Source organism: Schistocerca americana, chromosome 2, assembly GCF_021461395.2.
Source record: "Schistocerca americana isolate TAMUIC-IGC-003095 chromosome 2, iqSchAmer2.1, whole genome shotgun sequence".
Classification (NCBI taxonomy): domain Eukaryota; kingdom Metazoa; phylum Arthropoda; class Insecta; order Orthoptera; family Acrididae; genus Schistocerca; species Schistocerca americana.
Genome location: NC_060120.1, coordinates 613,437,152 through 613,458,599, shown reverse-complemented (window position 1 = coordinate 613,458,599; position 21,448 = coordinate 613,437,152). Strand labels below are relative to the sequence as shown.

The 21,448-nt window shown below is 42.7% G+C and overlaps 1 protein-coding gene across 1 annotated transcript in view; it reads right to left on the bottom strand.

The window, feature by feature from the left end:
• Nucleotides 1-19,695, bottom strand: part of LOC124596330 (collagenase-like) — a 60,196-nt gene extending 40,501 nt beyond the window's left edge. The window contains exons 1-2 of the mRNA XM_047135433.1: nt 19,642-19,695; nt 9,629-9,728 (exon numbers count right to left, since the gene is read on the bottom strand). Of these exons, the coding sequence (XP_046991389.1) occupies nt 9,629-9,728; nt 19,642-19,689 (148 nt within the window). The 5' untranslated portion in view covers nt 19,690-19,695. The remainder of the gene's footprint in view (nt 1-9,628; nt 9,729-19,641) is intronic.
• Nucleotides 19,696-21,448: the final 1,753 nt, after the last annotated feature.

Genomic DNA, 21,448 nt, shown 5'->3' with positions numbered 1-21,448 from the left:
CCCGTCTTCCACTCACATCACAGCATCGACGTGCACGCCTCGACTGGTACCGTCAGAGGATCACTTGGAATGTCACGCCGTGGTCTTCAACGATGAAGCTGATCCTGCCTGCACGCAAGTGATGGTGGTTTACGAATACGTCGTAGACATACTGTCTCATAGAGTGCATTCGTCCAAGACACACTGACTTTATGGTCTGGGGTACGATAAGCTACAGCTCTCGTTCACCTTTGTTTTTTCTGGAGGGGACACTAACCAGTGCTCGGTAAGTGCAGAATGTTGTTAGACCCGTTCTTCTGCCGTTCTTGGAACAGGATGTGGCCGAGCGGTTCTAGGCGCTTCAGTCCGGAACAGCGTTGCTGCTACGATCGCAGGTTCCAGTCCCGCCTCGGGCATGGATGTGTGTGATGCCCTTACGTTAGTTAGGTCTAAGTAGTTCTAATCTAGGTGACTGATGACCTCAGATGTGAAGTCCCATAGCGCTTAGAGCCATCTTGCAACAGGAAAGTGATGTGTTATTCCTGCAGGATAATGCTCGCCCACACGCTGCCTGTGAAACTCAACGTACTCCGCAAGACCTACAGGAACTTGCCTGGCCAGCACGATCTCCCGACTTGTCTCTAACCGAGCACGTGTGGGACATGGTGCGATGAGAAGACACTCGTCCGACCCAGTCAACAACTTTTACAAAACTACATGTACAAGCCGAGCACGAGTGGAGTACCGTATTCCAGGACAATATCCGCCATCTGTACGATCGACTGGATGCCAGAGTCAACGCCACATTGCCAGCCGTGGAGGCTATAGCAAATACTAATAATAGATGTTTCAGCACGACGCGATGGCCTTGCTGCAGTGGATACACCGGTTCCCGTCAGATCACCGAGGTTAAGCGCTGTCGGGCTTGGCCGGCACTTGGATGGGTGACAACCCAGGCCGCCATGCGCTGTTGCCATTTTTCGGGGTGCACTCAGACTCGTGATGCCAATTGAGGAGCTACTCAACCGAATAGTAGCGGCTCCGCCAAAGAAAACCATCGTAACGACCGTGAGAGCAATGAGCTGACCACACCCCCCTCCTATCCGCATCCTTATGAGGATGACACGGCGGTCGGATGGTCCCGATGCGATGCTTGTGGCCTGGGTCGATACTTGGTACCTAAGAACCGCTTGTGCTGTTGATCTGCAAATGTAATCATTTCATATACCCCATAAGCACTGTTGCAATAATAAATCTTGAGTGAACTGCAAACCTTTATAAAGGGTGTACTAATTTTTTCCGTTACTGTATTATGGAGCACGAGGCCTGTGAATGCTTTCAGCGTACCATAGAGTCCATTAAACGACATGTTGCTGCCGTCATCAGTATAACAGGAGTTACTACACATTGTTCAGTAGACGTGTGTAATTCAGCTGCTCTTGAGTGTATATCGTCACGTATCTGCCTCAAAGCAGAGTTACCCTTTCGTAGCCAGAAGGCTATGTCAACACTGTGGAAGAAGCTGGCTGCCCCAGGAGGCAGCGCGCATCGTAATAAGGCCGTCAGATATGTTAGAACGGAGACAAGGGATTGCATTGCTTTGTTGGTATCCATGTGTCCAGCAGGAACGCAGGTCATCACGCTGTTTCGCCACCCAGGGGTAAAGCGCAGCTTCTCTGTTTCATGTGACGAGTAGCATTCATGTTCCGGACCGGTGTAACGCTTTGTGCAATAAATTAATCACACATAATTATTGGACAGCCAACTGCCTCGTCAGTTGCTGTCCCGAGTCACGGCCACTGCAGTAGTCGCCTTAACTACTACAGCCTTCCAGGATGACAACAGACATGTTGACAAGGCTCCATGTATATGTTCCTGGTTTGTCGAAAATTCAGGAACCCTGTCGCAACTAGAGTACCCCACTGAATCGCCCAGTATTAATCCTATAGATATTGTTCTATTTGCAGCAGCGGGTGGAACATCTACGCAGTTTGATAGCCCTGTGACAAGAATGTCTTGAGCCGTATATGTCATACGTGAAGAGGCCTTGTAATTCTCTTAATCGCCGAATGGAGGGCAGTACCAAGTTCCGAACACAACCTTAACGTGATTAGACTCCATACTAGAAACCCCACTAGCACCAGATTGTTTCCGCACTTATGGACTGTTACAATAACGGTTACCGTTTCTCCTCCATACCAGTTTGCCTCGAGAATCATTATGTAGATACAAGGGTGATGGTTATTTGAATATTTTTGTTGCATTCCATTGGCACATTGGTCTCTGCGTAAAATTATAACAGGTTTCGTTCTTATTCTGCAGACAGCACTTAAATACGACAGGCTGTTTTGCAACTACAATGGATTTTAAAACGTTCGGAATATGAACGAAATTGGTTAACATTGTAAAGACAAACGCGGCGATAATAGACTGTAGTAAAAATATTACAATAATACTTAGTTCTAGTAGATTTACCTGCTCTTGACATAAACGAACTTCCATGCAAGTGGGATTCATCAGTGAAGTTCAGTATCCCTCCCTCCAGCTGTACGGAATACGGCACAGAGTTGCGGCACTATGTGTGGCACATATTTCTGCTTTCAGCGGCTGCGACTCGAGGGATAGCTTCGGACTAGCGCTGTTGATAGAATATCGATATATCGACACTTCTTCCAGAACAATCGATATACGTCAGCGACATCATTTTCAGCGATATATGGATATATTGATTCGAATCAGCAAAATCGAATCCCAATTTTTTTATTTTATATTATATATTTTTTGCAATTTTCTGTAAATATTTGGAAATGTTCTTCTGAAATTGCAGTAGAACATAATTTTACTTTCACTGTGCCAAGAAGTCTTACTACTTTTTGAGTTTTCATCACGTCCAGTCTTCCTCTTTGACTGTGTGGAGTAAGGTTAGGTGGTAGAAAGAAGTAGTCCGAATGCACTGGGAGGCTGGCGGTGATGAATGAAATAACAAGATTTCCGATGTGAAGAAACAGCACTCTAGTTGCGATAAAAAACAATTTTTACGGTAAATGATGACAGCCAAAATAGTTGCAGGATAAAGATTTATTAAAATTATTAACCATGGTTTCGGTATATCTCAATATATATTCATCAGATGTAAAATACACTAAAATCAGTGCAGTGGAGATTCATAGGCGAAGTACTGATGCTAAGCTGTGTTCGCATCGACCCTCTGTCCATAATTATGTTGTATAAATAGAGATGATGTTTTAACTACTGATGACGCCTTTGGCACAATTGTTTTATGAATCTCCATTGCAGGATGTGATTTTAGTGTGTTTTACTCCTGATGAAGGTATATTTAGATATACCGAAACCGTGGTCAAGAATTTTAATAAACCTTTATCCTGCAACTGTTTTGGCTGTCATCAGTTTTTTTTTGTCATCAGTCTACTGACTGGTTTGATGCGGCCCGCCACGAATTCCTTTCCTGTGCTAACCTCTTCATCTCAGAGTAGCACTTGCAACCTACGTCCTCAATTATTTGCTTGACGTATTCCAATCTCTGTCTTCCTCTACAGTTTTTGCCCTCTACAGCTCCCTCTAGTACCATGGAAGTCATTCCCTCATGTCTTAGCAGATGTCCTATCATCCTGTCCCTTCTCCTTATTAGTGTTTTCCACATATTCCTTTACTCTTCGATTCTGCGTAGAACCTCCTCATTCCTTACCTTATCAGTCCACCTAATTTTCAACATTCGTCTATAGCACCACATCTCAAATGCTTCGATTCTCTTCTGTTCCGGCTTTCCCACCGTCCATGTTTCACTATCATACAATGCTGTACTCCAGACGTACATCCTCAGAAATTTCTTCCTCAAATTAAGGCCGGTATTTGATATTAGTAGACTTCTCTTGGCCAGAAATGTCTTTTTTGCCATAGCGAGTCTGCTTTTGATGTCCTCCTTGCTCCGTCCGTCATTGGTTATTTTACTGCCCAGGTAGCAGAATTCCTTAACTTCATTGACTTAGTGACCATCAATCCTGATGTTAAGTTTCTCGCTGTTCTCATTTCTACTACTTCTCATTACCTTCGTCTTTCTCCGATTTACTCTCAAACCATACTGTGTACTCATTAGACTGTTCATTCCATTCAGCAGATCATTTAATTCTTCTTCACTTTCACTCAGGATAGCAATGTCATAAGCGAATCGTATCATTGATATCCTTTCACCCTGTATTTTAATTCCACTCCTGAACCTTTCTTTTATTTCCATCATTGCTTCCTCGATGTACAGATTGAAGAGTAGAGGCGAAAGACTACAGCCTTGTCTTACACCCTCCTTAATACGAACACTTCGTTCTTGATCGTCCACTCTTATTATTCCCTCTCGTTTGTTGTACATATTGTATATGACCCGTCTCTCCCTATAGCTTACCCCTACTTTTTTCAGAATCTCGAACAGCTTGCACCATTTTATATTGTCGAACGCTTTTTCCAGGTCGACAAATCCTATGAACGTGTCCTGATTTTTCTTTAGCCTTGCTTCCATTATTAGCCGTAACGTCAGAATTGCCTCTCTCGTCCCTTTACTTTTCCTAAAGCCAAACTGATCGTCACCTAGCGCATTCTCAATTTTCTTTTCCATTCTTCTGTATATTATTCTTGTAAGCAGCTTCGATGCATGAGTTGTTAAGCTGATTGTGCGGTAATTCTCGCACTTGTCAGCTCTTGCCGTCTTCGGAATTGTGTGGATGATTCTTTTCCGAAATTCAGATGGTATGTCGCCAGACTCATATATTCTACACACCAACGTGAATAGTCGTTTTGTTGCCACTTCCCCCAACGATTTTAGAAATTCTGATGGAATGTTATCTATCCCTTCTGCCTTATTTGACCGTAAGTCCTCCAAAGCTCTTTTAAATTCCGATTCTAATACTGGATCCCTTCTCTCTTCTAAATCGAATCCTGTTTCTTCTTCTATCACATCAGACAAATCTTCATCCTCATAGAGGCTTTCAATGTATTCTTTCCACCTATCTGCTCTCTCCTCTGCATTTAACAGTGGAATTCCCGTTGCACTCTTAATGTTACCATCGTTGCTTTTAATGTCACCAAAGGTTGTTTTGACTTTCCTTTATGCTGAGTCTGTCCTTCCGACAATCATATCTTTTTCGATGTGTTCACATTTTTTCTGCAGCCATTTCGTCTTAGCTTCCCTGCACTTCCTATTTATTTCATTCCTCAGCAACTTGTATTTCTGTATTCCTGATTTTCCCGCAACGTGTTTGTACTTCCTCCTGTCATCAATCAACTGAAGTATTTCTTCTGTTACCCATGGTTTCTTTGCAGCTACCTTCTTTGTACCTATGTTTTCCTTCCCAACTTCTGTGATGGCCCTTTTTAGAGACGTCCATTCCTCTTCAACTGTACTGCCTACTGCGCTTTTCCTTATTGCTGTATCTATAGCGATAGAGAACTTCAAACGTATCTCGTCATTCCTTATTACTTCCGTATCCCACTTCTTTGCGTATTGATTCTTCCTGACTAATGTCTTGAACTTCAGCCTGCTCTTCATCACTACTATATTGTGATCTGAGTCTATATCTGCTCCTGGGTACGCCTTAAAATCCAGTATCTGATTTCGGAATCTCTGTCTGACCATGATGTAATCTAATTGAAATCTTCCCGTATCTCCCGGCCTTTTCCAAGTATACCTCCTTCTCTTGTGATTCTTGAACAGGGTATTCGCTATTACTAGTTGAAACTTGTTACAGAACTCAATTAGTCTTTCTCCTTTTTCATTCCTTGTCCCAAGCCCATATTCTCCTGTAACCTTTTCTTCTACTCCTTCCCCTACAACTGCATTCCAGTCGCCCATGACTATTAGATTTTCGTCCCCCTTTACATACTGCATTACCCTTTTCAATATCCTCATACACTTTCTCTGTCTGTTAGTCTTCAGCTTGCGACGTCGGCATGTATACCTGAACTATCGTTGTCGGTGTTGGTCTGCTGTCGATTCTGATTAGAACAACCCGGTCACTGAACTGTTCACAGTAACACACCCTCTGCCCTACCTTCCTATTCATAACAAACCCTACACCTGTTATACCATTTTCTGCTGCTGTTGATATTACCCGATACTCATCTGACCAGAAATCCTCGTCTTCCTTCCACTTCACTTCACTGACCCCTACTATATCTAGATTGAGCCTTTGCATTTCCCTTTTCAGATTTTCTAGTTTCTCTACCACGTTCAAGCATCTGACATTCCACGCCCCGACTCGTAGAACGTTATCCTTTCGTTGATTATTCAATCTTCTTCTCATGGTAACCTCCCCCTTGGCAGTCCCCTTCCGGAGATCCGGATGGGGGACTGTTCCGGAATCTTTTGCCAATGGAGAGATCATCATGACACTTCTTCAATTACAGGCCACATGTCCTGTGGATACACGTTAAGTGTCTTTAATGCAGTGGTTTCCATTGCCTTCTGCATCCTCATGTCGTTGATCATTGCTGATTCTTCCGCCTTTAGGGACAATTTCCCACCCCTAGGACAAGAGAGTGCCCTGAACCCCTATCCGCTCCTCCGCCCTCTTTGACAAGGCCGTTGGCAGAATGAGGCTGACTTCTTATGCCGGAAGTCTTCGGCCGCCAATGCTGATTATTTATCAAAATTTAGGCAGTGGCGGGGATCGAACCCGGAACCGAAGACGTTTTGATTATGAATCAAAGACGCTACCCATAGACCACGGGTATGAACTTAAAGAATTTCAACTGTTGCTGTTTCAGCCATGTTTAAAATCTTGAAACAATTTTTAATGCAATTAGTGTTCTGCTTCTTCAGATCAGTATCCTTCAAAACAGTTGCTGAAAATGATAAATAAAAATCCAAATTACAGGACTGGTCTTTGCTGTGGGCAGAGACGTGCAAGGGAAAATACTGACGTAATCGACGCTCGGCGCTACCAACGGAAACTGCATCGTTTAACTTCACCACACAATTTTAACACTGCCACTGCTAAGTCCTGGCGTTTGCAGAAATGGAAACACAGAGAAGTCGACATGATGTTTCCGAACAAATTCGATTTGTGACGAAGCGGAACGATATACTTATCGATCACCTTTTATTGTGCCACTTACATGCAGTTGCCATTATTAGCAAAGTGAATGTCGCCAAGCGTGAACCAGCATCGTTTTCCTTTGAATTCTTGCTCCAGTGGAGATAAGCAGGATGCTAGCTTGTTGACGTGCAGAACATCTAATAATAAATCATTACTTAAATGTACAGCTCTAAAACCGGCAGTATATTTTCAACGTGCAGCCGATATTTTTATTGGCCGGTACGTCGATATCTTTTCCATCGACTCTGGTATATAGATTATTTTTTCGATATATCGGGGGGCGATAGTTACGTCCTTTACATATCGATATATCATATTCGCGATATTTTTAAAAATATTAACAGTCGTACTTCGAAAACATCATGTGGGGATGGCCGCTGGCATGCTACGGGATGAATATGGCATCCTGCAGCTGAAGGAGTGGTACGTAGCTTGTCATTCGAACCTCCGTACTCCGATTCTCAAATACAACTTGAACCTGGACTTTGAATCGGTAATCTGATTGTGTCCGTTATGTTTGAGACACTTTTGTCTTTGTTCGTCGGTACTGATCTGATGTAACGTTACATGCAAGACGTATCGTTCGCTCCTTAACACGCTAGTACGTTTTCGACTATCGACATGGCGTCGATCTTAATTTCTATACGCTATGTTCTTCGTGGCAGTGACTCGCCTAGTTTTCGTCGGTCTATGACTCAAAAACTACAGACTTTCTTTTCCTGTCTTAAGACATCTGTTGACTTCTCCCAACAGACCAAGCTTCTAGTGCCGACTTCGTGACATTACGTAGCCAGCTTCAGCAAGAGGTTACACATTGATAACAAGAGCAGTGTAAACGTAAGTGCGAGATCTATAGTACTAAACAGTTAAACCGGTTCACAGCTCAGGGTGCCAGTTGCAGGTTGCCTATCTAATGGTTTCCATGGGGCCACAAAAAATATGATTTTCATTATTTCATAAAATTATTGGTAATTTTTGAGAACTATACTCTTGGAGAACAGCGATTTTTTTATTGCGTAGAAATGAACATCAACAGTCACAACAGCAAGAAACTTCTTTTTTTGTGAGGTTACCGGTTTCGGTCCGTTTCACACCAACTTCAGACTTGCCACGATGATGGTAGCAGGTGGCGGTAGAAAGAGAAAGCGCTATGTCCCCACGAACGCTATCTTCATGCACTTGGGGAGTTCGTGGAACATAACGCCTGCTCTTTTCACCGCCACCGGCTACTATCATGGTGGCAGGTCTGAAGATGGTCTGAAACAGACCGAAACCGGTAACCTCATAAAAAAAAGGAGTTTCTTGCTGTTGTGACTGTTCATGTTCATTTTTATACAAGTATTGACCGACTTTAAAAATGAAAAATGCTTTCGTAAACTACTCATTAAGACGTAGAATCTTTTGTTAAAGATCTAACACAGTACCTAAGACAAGTATAACAGCTAGAAAGTGTGTATATGTCTCGAAGCAGCGTAACAGATGGCGCGCAAATACATGGACTTTACTCGCCGAGTATTCCAGAGTGAGAAGACTTAGGGAATTCCAACAAACTTTATACGAATCTTTTTCTCGCTGACATTCCCCCCAAAATGGTGAAACGAATAAAGTTTATCGAACATTTTTGCTGTTCATGCAATAAAACTTCGTAACACGTAAGAAGTTTTTAATTTTTTACTTTACTACTAACTCTGTTCGCAACTCATTTTGTAGGTAGTACCGCTGAATGTACCGTACCAGCAAAGTTATATCATTGTACGACACATAATTCAGGAGATATGGCGTCATCTAAATGCGTGAAAAACTAGCTTTTGCTCAAATCGGAACGGAAACTACTCAGACTACTACATCCACCCAGTGTTTGTTAATGAGAGCACTTAGCGGTTTCCAATAAACTTTGAACGTAATTGGTAACATTTCCTAAACGTTTTCTCACTTACATTGATGTTTTAAGCACCTTCTTGCTTCCCACTGCTGAAGAGCAATTCGGGGACGACGATTGCATCTTTCAACACGATAGAGCACCTGTTCATAACGCACGGCCTGTGGCGGAGTGATTACACGACGATAACATCCCTGTAATGGACTGGCCTGCATAGAGTCCTGACCTGAATCCTATAAAACACCTTTGCAATGTTTTGGAACGTCGACTTCGTGCCAGGCCTCACCGGCCGACATCGATACCTCTCCTCAGTGCAGCACTCCGTGAAGAATGGGCTGCCATTCCCCAAGAAATCTTCCACCACCTGATTGGACCTATGCCTGCGAGATTGGAAGCTGTCATCAAGGCTAAGGGTGGGCCAACGTCATACTGAATTCCAACATTATCAGCCAGGTGTCCGGATACTTTTGACCACATAGTGTATCCGCAAGAAAGGGGCCACATGTGCGTCGGAAGTCAACCCTTTCCGACTTGCTGGCTGAACTTATCCCTTGGGGTCTCCCAGCGAACTATGTCGTGCGACTTTACGTTACTCTTTCCTATTATAGTACAGTTTCCCACGCCTGTGCTGTGGCGAGGAGTTGTTGCTGCCAGCCAGGACACTCACCTTTCTCGTTGTCCATCTTCACGTAGTGGATCGGCCTGACCGCCCGCGCTCCACTGCCCACGGAAGCGGGCAGGCGGCGAGCATATCTGCCGTGGCCGTCCTGCACACACACGTAATTATGCAGCTTGCGGTTGAGGTATACGTACACAACACGAAATCACTGCGTCATATAGTGAATGAATGAAGGTATCTGTGCCGTTCAATATTGATAATTATAGAGAACTTGCTTCAATTCAAACGATATTCCAACAAACACTACGATCGTGCTCTAATTTTAAATACTAAGTCTGCTACTTTTTGCAGGTGAACTGCGTTTCTGGTGTTTAATAACAAATTACTCACTTCCCTCCATTCCTTATTTCCCTTCTCCTCCCCTCTCCCTCCTCCTTCCCGTCTACATTTTTTTCCCGGTAACACCTTCCTTTCGTCTCAAAAATTTTAAATTCACTATTCAATGGTTTTCTTATGCTGAGCATTTAATTTTGCTTACTTTATTATACTCTTACTATACACTGAAGGCCAAAGAAACTGGTACACCTGCCTAATATCATGTAGCCCTCGCGAGCACAGAGAAGTGCCACAACAGGACGTGACATGCACTCGACTAATATCTGAAGTAGTGCTGGAGGGAATTGACATCACCAGTCCTGCAGGGCTGCCTCAAACCCGTAACAGTACGAGGGGAGGGGGGGGGGGGGGGAGGGGGAGAGAGATCTCTTCTGAACAGCACGTTGCAAGGCATTCCAGATACGCTCAATAATGTTCATATCTGGGGAGTTTGGCGGCCAGCGAAGTGTTTAAACTCGGAAGAGTCTTCCTGGAGCCACGCTGTAGCAATTCTGGACATGTGGGTTGTCACATTGTCCTGCTGGAATTGTCCAAGTCCGTCGGAAAGCACACTGGACATGAATGGATGCAGGTGATCAGATAGAATGCTTACATACGTGTCACCTGTCAGAGTCGTATCCAGACATATCAGGGGTCACATATCACTCCAAATGCACACGCCCCACACCATTACAGAGCCGCACCATCTTGGACAGTTCTCTACTGATATGCAAGATCCATGGATTCATGTTGTAGTCTCCATACCCGTGCACGTCCACCCACTCGATACAGTTTGAAATGAGACTCGTCCGCCCAGGCTACATGTTTAGAGTCATCAATAGTCCAATGTCGGTGTTGACGAGCCCAGGAGAGGCGTAAAGTAGCGTGTTGTGCGGTCATCAAGGACACACGAGTGGACCTTAGGTTCCGAAAGCCCATGTCGACGATGTTTCGGTGAATGATTCGCACGCTGACACTTGTTGACTGCCTAGCATTGAAATCTTTAGCAATTTGTATAAGAGTTGCACTTCTGTCACGTTGAATGAGTTGAACGATTCTCCTTAGTTGTCGTTGGTCCCGTTCTTGCAAGGTCTTTTTCCGGCCACAGCGGTGTCAGAGGTTTAATGTTTTACCGGATTCCTGATATTTACGGCACGCTCGTGAAATGGTCGTACGGGAAAATTCCCACTTCATTGCTACCTCTGAGATGCTGTATCGCATCGCTCTAGCGCCTACTATAACACACGTTGAAACTCACTTAGATCTTGATAACCAGCCGCTGTAGCAGCAACAAGCGATCTAACAACTGCGCCAGATACTTATCTTATTTAAGCGTTGCCGACCGCAGCGCCATGTTCTGCCTGTTTACACACGATCTCTGTATTTGAATACACTTGCCTATGTCAGTTTCTTTGGTGGTTTAGTGCACATTCATATACTCCACTTTTCTATATTACCCTTCCTTTTTAAGTATTATACCTAGTTTTAGTTTTACGTGTATCATTACCACTGGCTGTCCAAAATCCAACCTGTTTATTTTTTATGATGTTATCTGTATTTATTTTAACCGCTTCCCCCTCTATTTTATTAAACGTATGTCTATGTACTTCTATTCCGCTCCTAGCGCCACCACTCGGCGCTTTCTTAGACCTCTCGAGTCCCTACACAGCGATTTACTTACTCTGGTGTTTATGTTGGTTCGTTGCATTGCCTATTCACGTGTAATGTTACACATGCTCGTGATCGCATTCCTATCTTTGCACCGCTTTCCACTTAAGCTTGGAGAGTGTTTTCTTTCGTTTTGTTCTCATTTCTTAGTTCACTCGGATTTTATATTGATACGAGCTCAATAAAATTTTTAACGTTTTTATTTAACTTTACTCATCTTGCCATTCTATGTCATCGTCCTGGTCCATACGAAATAAGTCATAAACGCTGTTTTTTCAAATAGGATGCACTTCTATGTTATATTTGTATATGGCCGTTATAATATAAGGACCATGTACAAATATGTAAGGGACTATTAGAAAGTTTCCGTTCGTAGTACAAAAGAGCAGAATCGGTAAACCAATCAGGCAAAATCGCCGTGAGCACTGACGCAATCGTCCCACCGTCGCACCATGTAGAAGATACTTATTTGATAAGACGCCGTGTCCTGCTGCGTGAAGAAGTCCGTAAACGTCTGCTGCACGTCCCCGTCCGACAGGATTCGTCGATCCTTCAAGGCCTTTTTAAAGGGACCTTCAGCCTGATAATGGCATGGGGAGAGATCAGGACTATAGGGCATGCGCTCGAGTGTCCTCCTCTTGAGTAGGCGTAATTCCTGATCCTTCCCAGATCGACCGACGTGTTGCGTTGAATCGCCATCAGCAAGGAATTTGTCGCACCGTTCCATAATGATGGTTTGGATAGACTTACTGCTCCATACGTGTTCGTCATTCTCCGATGGATGCCTACTGGTGTTTCCCCTTCGTCACCCAAGGAAAGAATAACACCATGTTCGTCCTGTTTGGCCACATTTGATAATAACGTCGCCGTAGTTGACGTTTCCGTATTTACCGCACGCTCGACATAAAGACACTAACGCCACACTAACCCCTTGCCTACTTTTCGGTGCTTAATTCCGCTACACTTCATATACGCTGCAGCAACGTCCTCAGACGAATACATGTTGCTCGCCCCTGATCATAAAACAAAAGTACATCTTATCCGAAAAATAGCATTTGCGGTCTTGCTGCGTACCGCTTGAAAATGAGCCATGCTCGAGACCGGTAGTGTTAAATGAAGCACTCCGTCTGCACGCCGTAAGTGGCCCATCGGTACCGTCCGACCGCTGTGTGATCCTCAACTGAGGATGCGGATAGGAGGGGCGTGTGGTCAGCACATCGCTCTCACCGTCGTCATGATGGTTTTCTTTGACCGGGGCCGCTATTATTCGGTCGAGTAGCTCCTCAATTGGCATCAGGAGTCTGAGTGCGCTCAGAAAAATGGGAACAGAGGATTGCGGCTTGGATGGTCACCCATCCAAGTGTCGGCCACGCCCAACATCGCTTAACTTCTGTGATCTAATGGGAATCGGTGTATCCACTGCGGCAAGGCCGTTGCCAGTGCTAAACAACGCACATTATTGGCCGGGAGACCCCGTCCGGGGTTGTTCGGCCGCCTAGGGCAAATATTATTTAACAGCAGTTTGGCGACTTGAACGTCGATGATAGTGAAATAATGATGTGCACAACACAACATCCAGTTCGTAAGCGGGTAAAATCTCCGACCCTACCGAGAATCAAACCAAGGTCCCCACGTGCCAGTGAGTAGCGTTGACCACTCAGCGACGGAGGCGGACAGCTATAAATAAAAACCATATACAAAAAAGGAGCTGGGGTGGGCTATCACTACAATGCATTTTGTACAATGAATAGCTGCAGAACAGCATAGAAAAAATATATTCAGGCCAAAAAGGTCGTCGCGTCAGTTTTCTGGGAAAAATTAGGTATTCGGACAACGGACTACTCGCTCCAAGAAAGTAGAGTAACCAGGGACCAGACAAAGGAGGCAATTAAGAGAAAATGGCAAGGAAATCTTCGTGTGATCTTTTTCTTGCAATAGAGTGCTCCTCGCGCACATCGGAAATTGTGACGGACAAACCGAGATCCTGGGTTCCTAATAGGTCGACCACCTTCTCTGTTCACCAGACCTGACTCCTTTGTACTACCATCTGTTTCCTAGCCTGAAGAAACATCGAAGGGTCGTCATTCTGACGACACTGAAGACGCCAAACGTGCTGCTGAGAACAGGTATGATCGTGCCACACATTTATTTTTTAATAGACTTTGAGAGAGGCATTAACACTGTAACAATGCATCGATTTGGGGGATGCAGGCGGGAGGATACGTCGAATAAAGCTGTGTAACACCAGAAATGCAAATAAAGTACCTTCTGCACCATTTTTTTCAAACATTGTAGGCGTGTAATATCCGTCGATAACTTGTACTTCTTACGCAACTGTAGGATTTGTTACACGCACTATAGTTATTATGTAATGGACGTAATAGTGTATTTATTGGTGAATATATATAAAGCATTGTATTGTAAATTGCTGGGCAATAGCCAATGTATCGATAGCAACGATGAGATGGCAGTAGCTGTGCCATTGTTCATATTTGCGTATGGACTCTGTTTCGCTGCGAGCAGAGAGCAAGCTTACCAGTTTGAGTCATGAAAGAGTGTGGAAGTTTCTGTGGCGCGCTTCCGCGGACGCGGTGTGCAGCTATGATCGCAACAGTGTAGGCGCACCTAATTCGTTAAACCGCGAGCATTGTTAGCTGGGTAGCAGTGGACAGGTGGAGGAAGCTCCAGTTCTAACTACTGCCTGTCCCATAATTACCCGTGGCGCTGGAGACGACGCGTGGTTCTCAACCAACAGCAGCAACAATGGCCGCTCAGCATTGTCGTCAGGTAGATTCTTCGTCAACGCACATCTACAACATTATAAGACTGTAAAGTGGCGAAATATAACTAACACTGTAGAGGCATTACCCAGTGGAATTTCTTTCACAAAGTGTGCCTAACTTGAATAGTAACCTGCAATAGTTAAAACTTGTAGGGTTCCTGTTTTGTCACTGTCCTCAGACATTATTATCGGCCGGGGTCCCTTCCTTTCCACGCAGTCACTGAGTGTCGTAAAAATATGAAAATTGGTTAACTATTTATTGCAAGTTTTGTTTGTTTGCTAATGACCAATTTCAGTCTAAATTTTCTGCCTCAGTAACTGTTCAGTCTTGTATTGCATAACAGGGCCTTAACTAATTTACAATTTTGAGTATTAACTTCACTCACTTGAAGTAACGTAAATTTTCACTGGCAAAGCTAATAACTAAAGATACAGCACAAATTAAGAGTACGAAATTTCATTTGTTCTGTATTTAGCTTAATATTTCAGTAATCAAAAGTAAACAGCTTGCCTTTTTCTAAGTTTTGCTTTACGTTACACTGAGGCTACTGAAGATAATTTTTTCATAACGAAGTTCAAGTTAAGCCAGTCATTTGTTTAACCAGTAACTTCATCTAACTTTGTTTTCAAAATTTAATATTTCAGAATAAGAAACTGCAAACTCAGTACTTTATGATTCATTTATTTTCTCATGAACTGCTGTGTTGTGGAAAAACTTTAGAACCTTCTGTTGCCACGCTAGTGATTATTTGCTTAAATTTCTTTGCCATTACCTTTCTTAACATTCTGGAGATTCATTGCCCTAGTTGGCTGGCGACCGTTTAGTTACCCCTTTTTAGCTAATTAGTTTTCTTGCATTAGCAGTATTTTCTGTGTATTAAACATTATGCGATACCCTTTTGCAGTCTGTGTGGTTCTTGAGCAATTGCACTATATTCTATCCATTTCAAAATTATCTTCAGTATTTAGATTAGGTTTAGATCAGATTCTTCCTTCAGAAGTGTCTGTTGTACAGGTATTACTTTCCTTCGAGAACGATAGCCTTACTCATTGTAAGATTTCATTAGGCATACGCGATCATATCGAAATCCAGTAGGCCATTAGGAAAAGGGAGGTTTCAGCAGTACTTTCAAAACTGAGACTCCATTCTTTCTGGGCAAAGCTATGAACTTTTCAAGCTGTCGCTATCTGACACGCCATCGTATCTTAATCCTTATTGTAGTCTATCGCATATTAAAAGCGTATTTCACAGCAGAGTCACCAGAGCGCAGTGAACAATGAAAATATACATAATTTTGGTATTATTGCGTTAAGCAATTTATTTACCCTTGTAAGTTAACTACTGCATTATTTTAATTTCGTATCGAAATGTTTATGTCCATATTGCAGTATCTCTGGTTTTTCCTCTTCGGGATTGTTTCGACTTCTGTTGGCTCATCTGTGTTATGTTAATCGAGGGTTCAACACTGTGATGTGTATTTTGCAGTTGTTGCTTGAGTTGCTGTTCATCGTATTTTATGTTACTAGATATAGTATCAATCGTTCTAAAACAAACTTCGACTTATCGGCAACAATATAAAATTTTCTATGCAACGCTGACACCCATTTATTTTTTATTTCAAGCATGAATCGTTGTTTTAGTTCCGTTATTGCATACAGTGCTTTTCTTTAACACGATTTTTGACCGTAAGAACCGCGCCAACTCTAAGGTTTTGACAACATGCTACCAAATTTTCTTAGTGACGTGTATTTGAAGTTGAACTCGCCAAAAACTAAATGTGAGAGAATGTGATAAGGTAATAATTGGTAATGGAGTCGTGTAGTGGATAACTGCTTCGTTTAACTGAAATAACTGCGGATGTTCGAAGATTTCTTTTGAATATGAAACGTACAGTATTCTTCAAGTTAAACTACATACTCCTACAGTCGATGAGATAGTTTTATGAATGTTACGTTTTAGATTACTATTTACGTATCTTTTCTCCATTTGTAGTGAACACACATAACGTATTACTTCTAGCCGTTAGTGGAACATTTTATTTTGGCATGTAGTTTTTATTAGTGGACAGCACTACACTGCTAACCTTAGAAGATTAAACGAGTGAACTTGTATCATACGTGAATGATTTTTTTTAATTTCTTTATTTTGGCTTTGGGTTATAACGACCATACAGCTAAAACGGTTATAAAGTGCCAAAGATACATAATTGCCAAAAAGGAGAATAACACAAAATTACGAAGTTAACACATAAACAGACTGTTACAGTAAAATAAAAGCGCAATTAGACAAACACCAGCCAGTCAACGGCAGTGATGACACTGACATTGGAGCAGAATTATAAACAGCACTATACAGCAACATTATGACAAAACATTAAAGGGCAAACACCGTACATCATACAATAAGTACAACAATAGTCAAAGAACAGAAATACAAATATCATATGACAATGTGAGAATTGTAACATACAGACAGACGTAATTAAAAAAACCAAAATGACAAACACAATATAACCAACGGGATGTACAGTAGTAAGTCAATGACTTGAAATCGACAAAAAAAAACATATTGTATCCACTATGAAGTAGTTTTTCCATCCGTTCATGGTTTCATTCCGCTTTCTGTAACTCTTTCTTGTGGTTGTTTTATGCCATAACTGATATAATCAATGATTTTGATACTAAAGTTGGATATGTAACATAACAAAATTTAGCAGGAACCGATGTACTGTGGTTCACGCACTGGATTCGCTTTTGGCAAGAGTGAGATTTGAAACCGTTTGACCATCCATTTTTAGGTTTTTTGCTACCTAAAACGATAAAGGGCGAATTCGAAATGGTTCCTTCCAAAAGGAACCTGTATACTTCATCCGGCGAAAGAGGATCCATGACACCTGGTAGCACTGGTTACAGCTTTCATTCCCGGAGTGCAAAAGGCTGTCGACAATACTGACAGATAACTATAATCGAGCAGAACTTTGGCAACATTGGGGCACTTAGTCATTTCATTTATGTTTAAGCATGCTCTCCAATGTTTTCAAGTGTTTCATATTAATAAGATTACTATCTTTCTTTTTTTCTTTACTGTTATTTCATCCTCCTACGGGCGGGAGGTGGCCTGTCAAAGATACAATACTCCGCTTTTCAGCCGAGAGTATTCATAAAAAATAACAGAGGTGACAGAATGATAAAAGTGTGAGGACTGTTTACGTTTTTAGTTAAAAAGATTAATGACGGACAGCTAAAACGCCGAAAAACATGTACAATTTAAGACCACCATTGCGATGACGTGAAATTCTTCTACGAAAAAAACAGTGGAGCATTCCACTTTCACCTAACGTCTGAAGGAGTTGCGCTACGTGAAACAGTATCCAGGGAGGAGCGAGTATGTTCCATAGAGGTTCAGGAGAGAAGTCGGGGGGCAGAGGCGGGAAAGGGGGGGGGGGGGGGTAAGGAGACAGTGGTCTGTTAGGGGGGGGGAACTATGGGGATGATATGTAGAAGGGAAAGCGGATAGTGGGAAGCAGACAGTGGGAGAACAGAGGATGAGGAGGAGTAATGGTGTGTAGGGAAGCTAATGGCACAAGAAGAAAGGGACACTGGTGGGTGTAGGGGGGAAAAGGAGAGAGGAGCCCTGACGTGGCGTGGGATGGATGGGGAATTGTTCAGGTTGGTAGGAGAAATAAATACCCTGTCGGATGTCATTGTCTGGGAGAGGGAGTTGGTTAAGTTGCGTTGACATAGGATATGGTGTGTGTGTGTGTGTAAATGTGAGGATAGAGGGATGTGTTTGTGTAGGCACGGCAGCATACAAGGGTTGGTGATGCTTGGAATCTAGTTTGCAGATAGTGTAAGAAATGCAGAGGTGCTTGATGTGAGTAAGGAGAGGTGGGAATTTGATTAGATGGTAGAGGATCCACGTGGAGGAAGGTAAACGGATGCAGAAAGCGAGACGGAGTGCACGGCGTTCGAGGATCTGGAGGGACTTAACAGAAATTGGGTGGGGCGGATCTGGCATAACAGAGGATGGTTCGGATCAAGATTTTATAGGTGTGGAGAATACTGGAGGGATGTAATCCCCAAATTCGGCCTGTTAGTAGTTTGGAATTTCTCTAATGTGGTATTCGGATACACGGAAGCAAAATGAAGACGAAAGTATTTTTGACAACCGAACGTAGGCTATATTTGACATTTATATCTTGAGCATTGGAATAATTTTGTTTGAAGAACGAAACTGTTCGTCACATCTACCAATACTGAACTGTCCATGTGTATTTTTCTTCTTCATGAACGTAATTAATGTCAAACTACTGAGACCATTTGCGACGGATGTCTACTCTGACAGAATTCATGCAGGATCAGACAGATGTCGTGGCATGCCTTTTCCGTACGCTCGGCTGTAACTTACCTCTGTTAACTAGTGTTGTAGCATTAAATGAGCATTGCTCACTGTCACTGGCTCTGTCGTTTTATTATTGTACTCAAATGATTCGATGATGTTTACTCTCTTTCTTCGCATTTTGTTATATTTACGGTCAAAAAATGGTTCAAATGGCTCTGAGCACTATGGGACTTAACAGCTGAGGTCATCAGTCCCCTAGAACTTAGAACAACTTAAACCTAACTAACCTAAGGACATCACACACATCCATGCCCGAGGCAGGATTCGAACCTGCGACCGTAGCGGTCGCGCGGTTCCAAACTGGGTCGCCTAGAACCGCTCTGCCACTGCGGCCGGCATTTACGGTCAGTTGCGACTTACTGCCTATAACAATAACATTTCTACAAACTTTTTTACATTTCACAACAATGTTTTTTCAACAACCTTGAGACACTTATCAGTCTCTTCGTTCAAGAGATACCGAAGCCTACAGATAACCCGAAGCCTACAGATAACTGTGGATAGATGCCAGCAGTGCTTCTCGGTCTTCGAAAGGTTTTAAATCTTGTGGCACTCTGTGGTTTAGTAACTAAAGCATGCACTTTCGCAATGTCCCTTCATGTAGGCGACTGGATTGAAGCTTTTTGGAACGGTAGATACTTGTATGCTGTTTAGAACGAGGAGGCACCATCAGGTACGCTCGTGATGTCACAACGAGGAGTAATCTAAGCTGGTTTTGATAGCACAGTCATACAGCCTAAGGGACAGTAATATTTTAGGACGAAACGTGTTCTAGAATTCTGTACAATTTTCTATCTCGTTAACAAAAGACAAGTTCGTCATGTGGTGACTCACCTGGACGGCCGTCGCTGCGAGTAGGAGACAAGCAAGCACAAGTTTCATCTTGAAATGAAATGACAGGTTAGCTTTTCGGCGTCTATTTATACAGTCGGTCAAGTAGACGTTCCTTAGAACACTTATCGGGAAGACTTTGTACAGTTTGGAGTACCAGTGATAAAGTGCCTCACATCTGCTAGGTAATACGTCACTTACACAATTCAAGATTAAGGTCGATAAATTACTATATAAGTGCAGCAGGTTAAATGGTTCAATTGGCTCTGAACACTATGGGACTTAACATCTGAGGTCATCAGTCCCCTAGAACTTAGAACTACTTAAACCTAACCAACCTAAGGACATCACACACACCCGTGCCCGAGGCAGGATTCGAACCAGCGACCGTAGCGGTCGTGCGGTTCCAGACTGAAGCGCCTAGAACCGCTCGGCCACACCGGCCGGCCCCAGCGGGTTATAAATGGATTTTTTTGCCTCTTTTACAAAGCAAGGAGTCGCATAGGATTTGTTGAGTCAAAAAAATTAGCACGCCAGTATATAACACGTATTTATTCCGTTAGTTAGGGAACAGTTTTTGAAAAAAAATCGAGAATGATACATAAAATCACCTGCATATGATTTTGGGGTACACTTTACAAATCGAAAATATGTGTACAAGTTGTGTGTGGTGTTTAGTGTGTCCGAAAATCTGCACAAATGGACCATTAGGAAACTTAAGTCAACGAACTCAAGCAGACTCTCACACATTGACAACATCAATAGAAATGGCTTAATACACACAGAAAACGCACTTGAAAATGGAAATCGTTTGCCTAAACGCGTCGTGCGAGGATTAAATAAAGAAAAATCGTGACTGGTAGCAAAAAATTTATTTATAAATAAACATATTGTTTTTACAGTCGCAGGCTTTCAAAAACCATTTATAATGGATCAAATCAGATTGTCGAGCATTATTTGCAATAGCTTCCATGTCGATTTCCGAGCTGTAGTTGGCTACAGAAAGAACTGACATACTGTATCTATTCCGACACTCCACTTGGTAATCACAGAGCTTGCTTTTCTTTCCCAACAACGTTTCAGATTCTTTGATGCGTCACAACTTTCCCCTTATTTTTCTGTGCGATTTCGCCCGCTCCTTTCTTACATGTCCATTATAGCATGTATTGAATTATACGGTAGTACAGTTAGAATTAAGAAAAACAGTTACTTCTGTTTAACATACGCTTTAAACGATCTTGCCTTGTGCCATTCATTCTGTCTGGTTAGAATCTAGATGACACTTAGGAATACACAGCCTACATAAAGTGTATTATAACATGTATTGAGCTTTACAGTAGCCGGCCGGTGTGGCCCAGCGGTTGTGCGTGCTTCAGTCTGGGACCGCAGGTTCGAATCCTGCTTCGGGCATGGATGTGTGTGATGTCCTTAGGTTAGTTAAATTTAAATAGTTCTAAGTTCTAGGGGACTGATGACCTCAGATGTTAAGTCCCATAGTGCTCAGAGCCATTTGAAACTTTACGGTAGTACAGCTAGAATTAAAGAAACAATTATGTCTGTTTAATGTACGCTTTAAATGACCTGATCTCGTACGATTCATTATGTCTAGTTACACTCCAAATGACAGGTATATACAATCTACGTAATAAAATAGTTTTCACACATGGCCTGTTTCAAGCGACGAATTGATATTGTGGTGAACGCCATGTAACGACTGCGAGAATCGGACGTTCCGTGCACCGGACGCATCTCTGCGTCTTACCGAACCAAAGATGTTGTTTTAGGATCTCTTTGTGAAGAAAATGGAGAG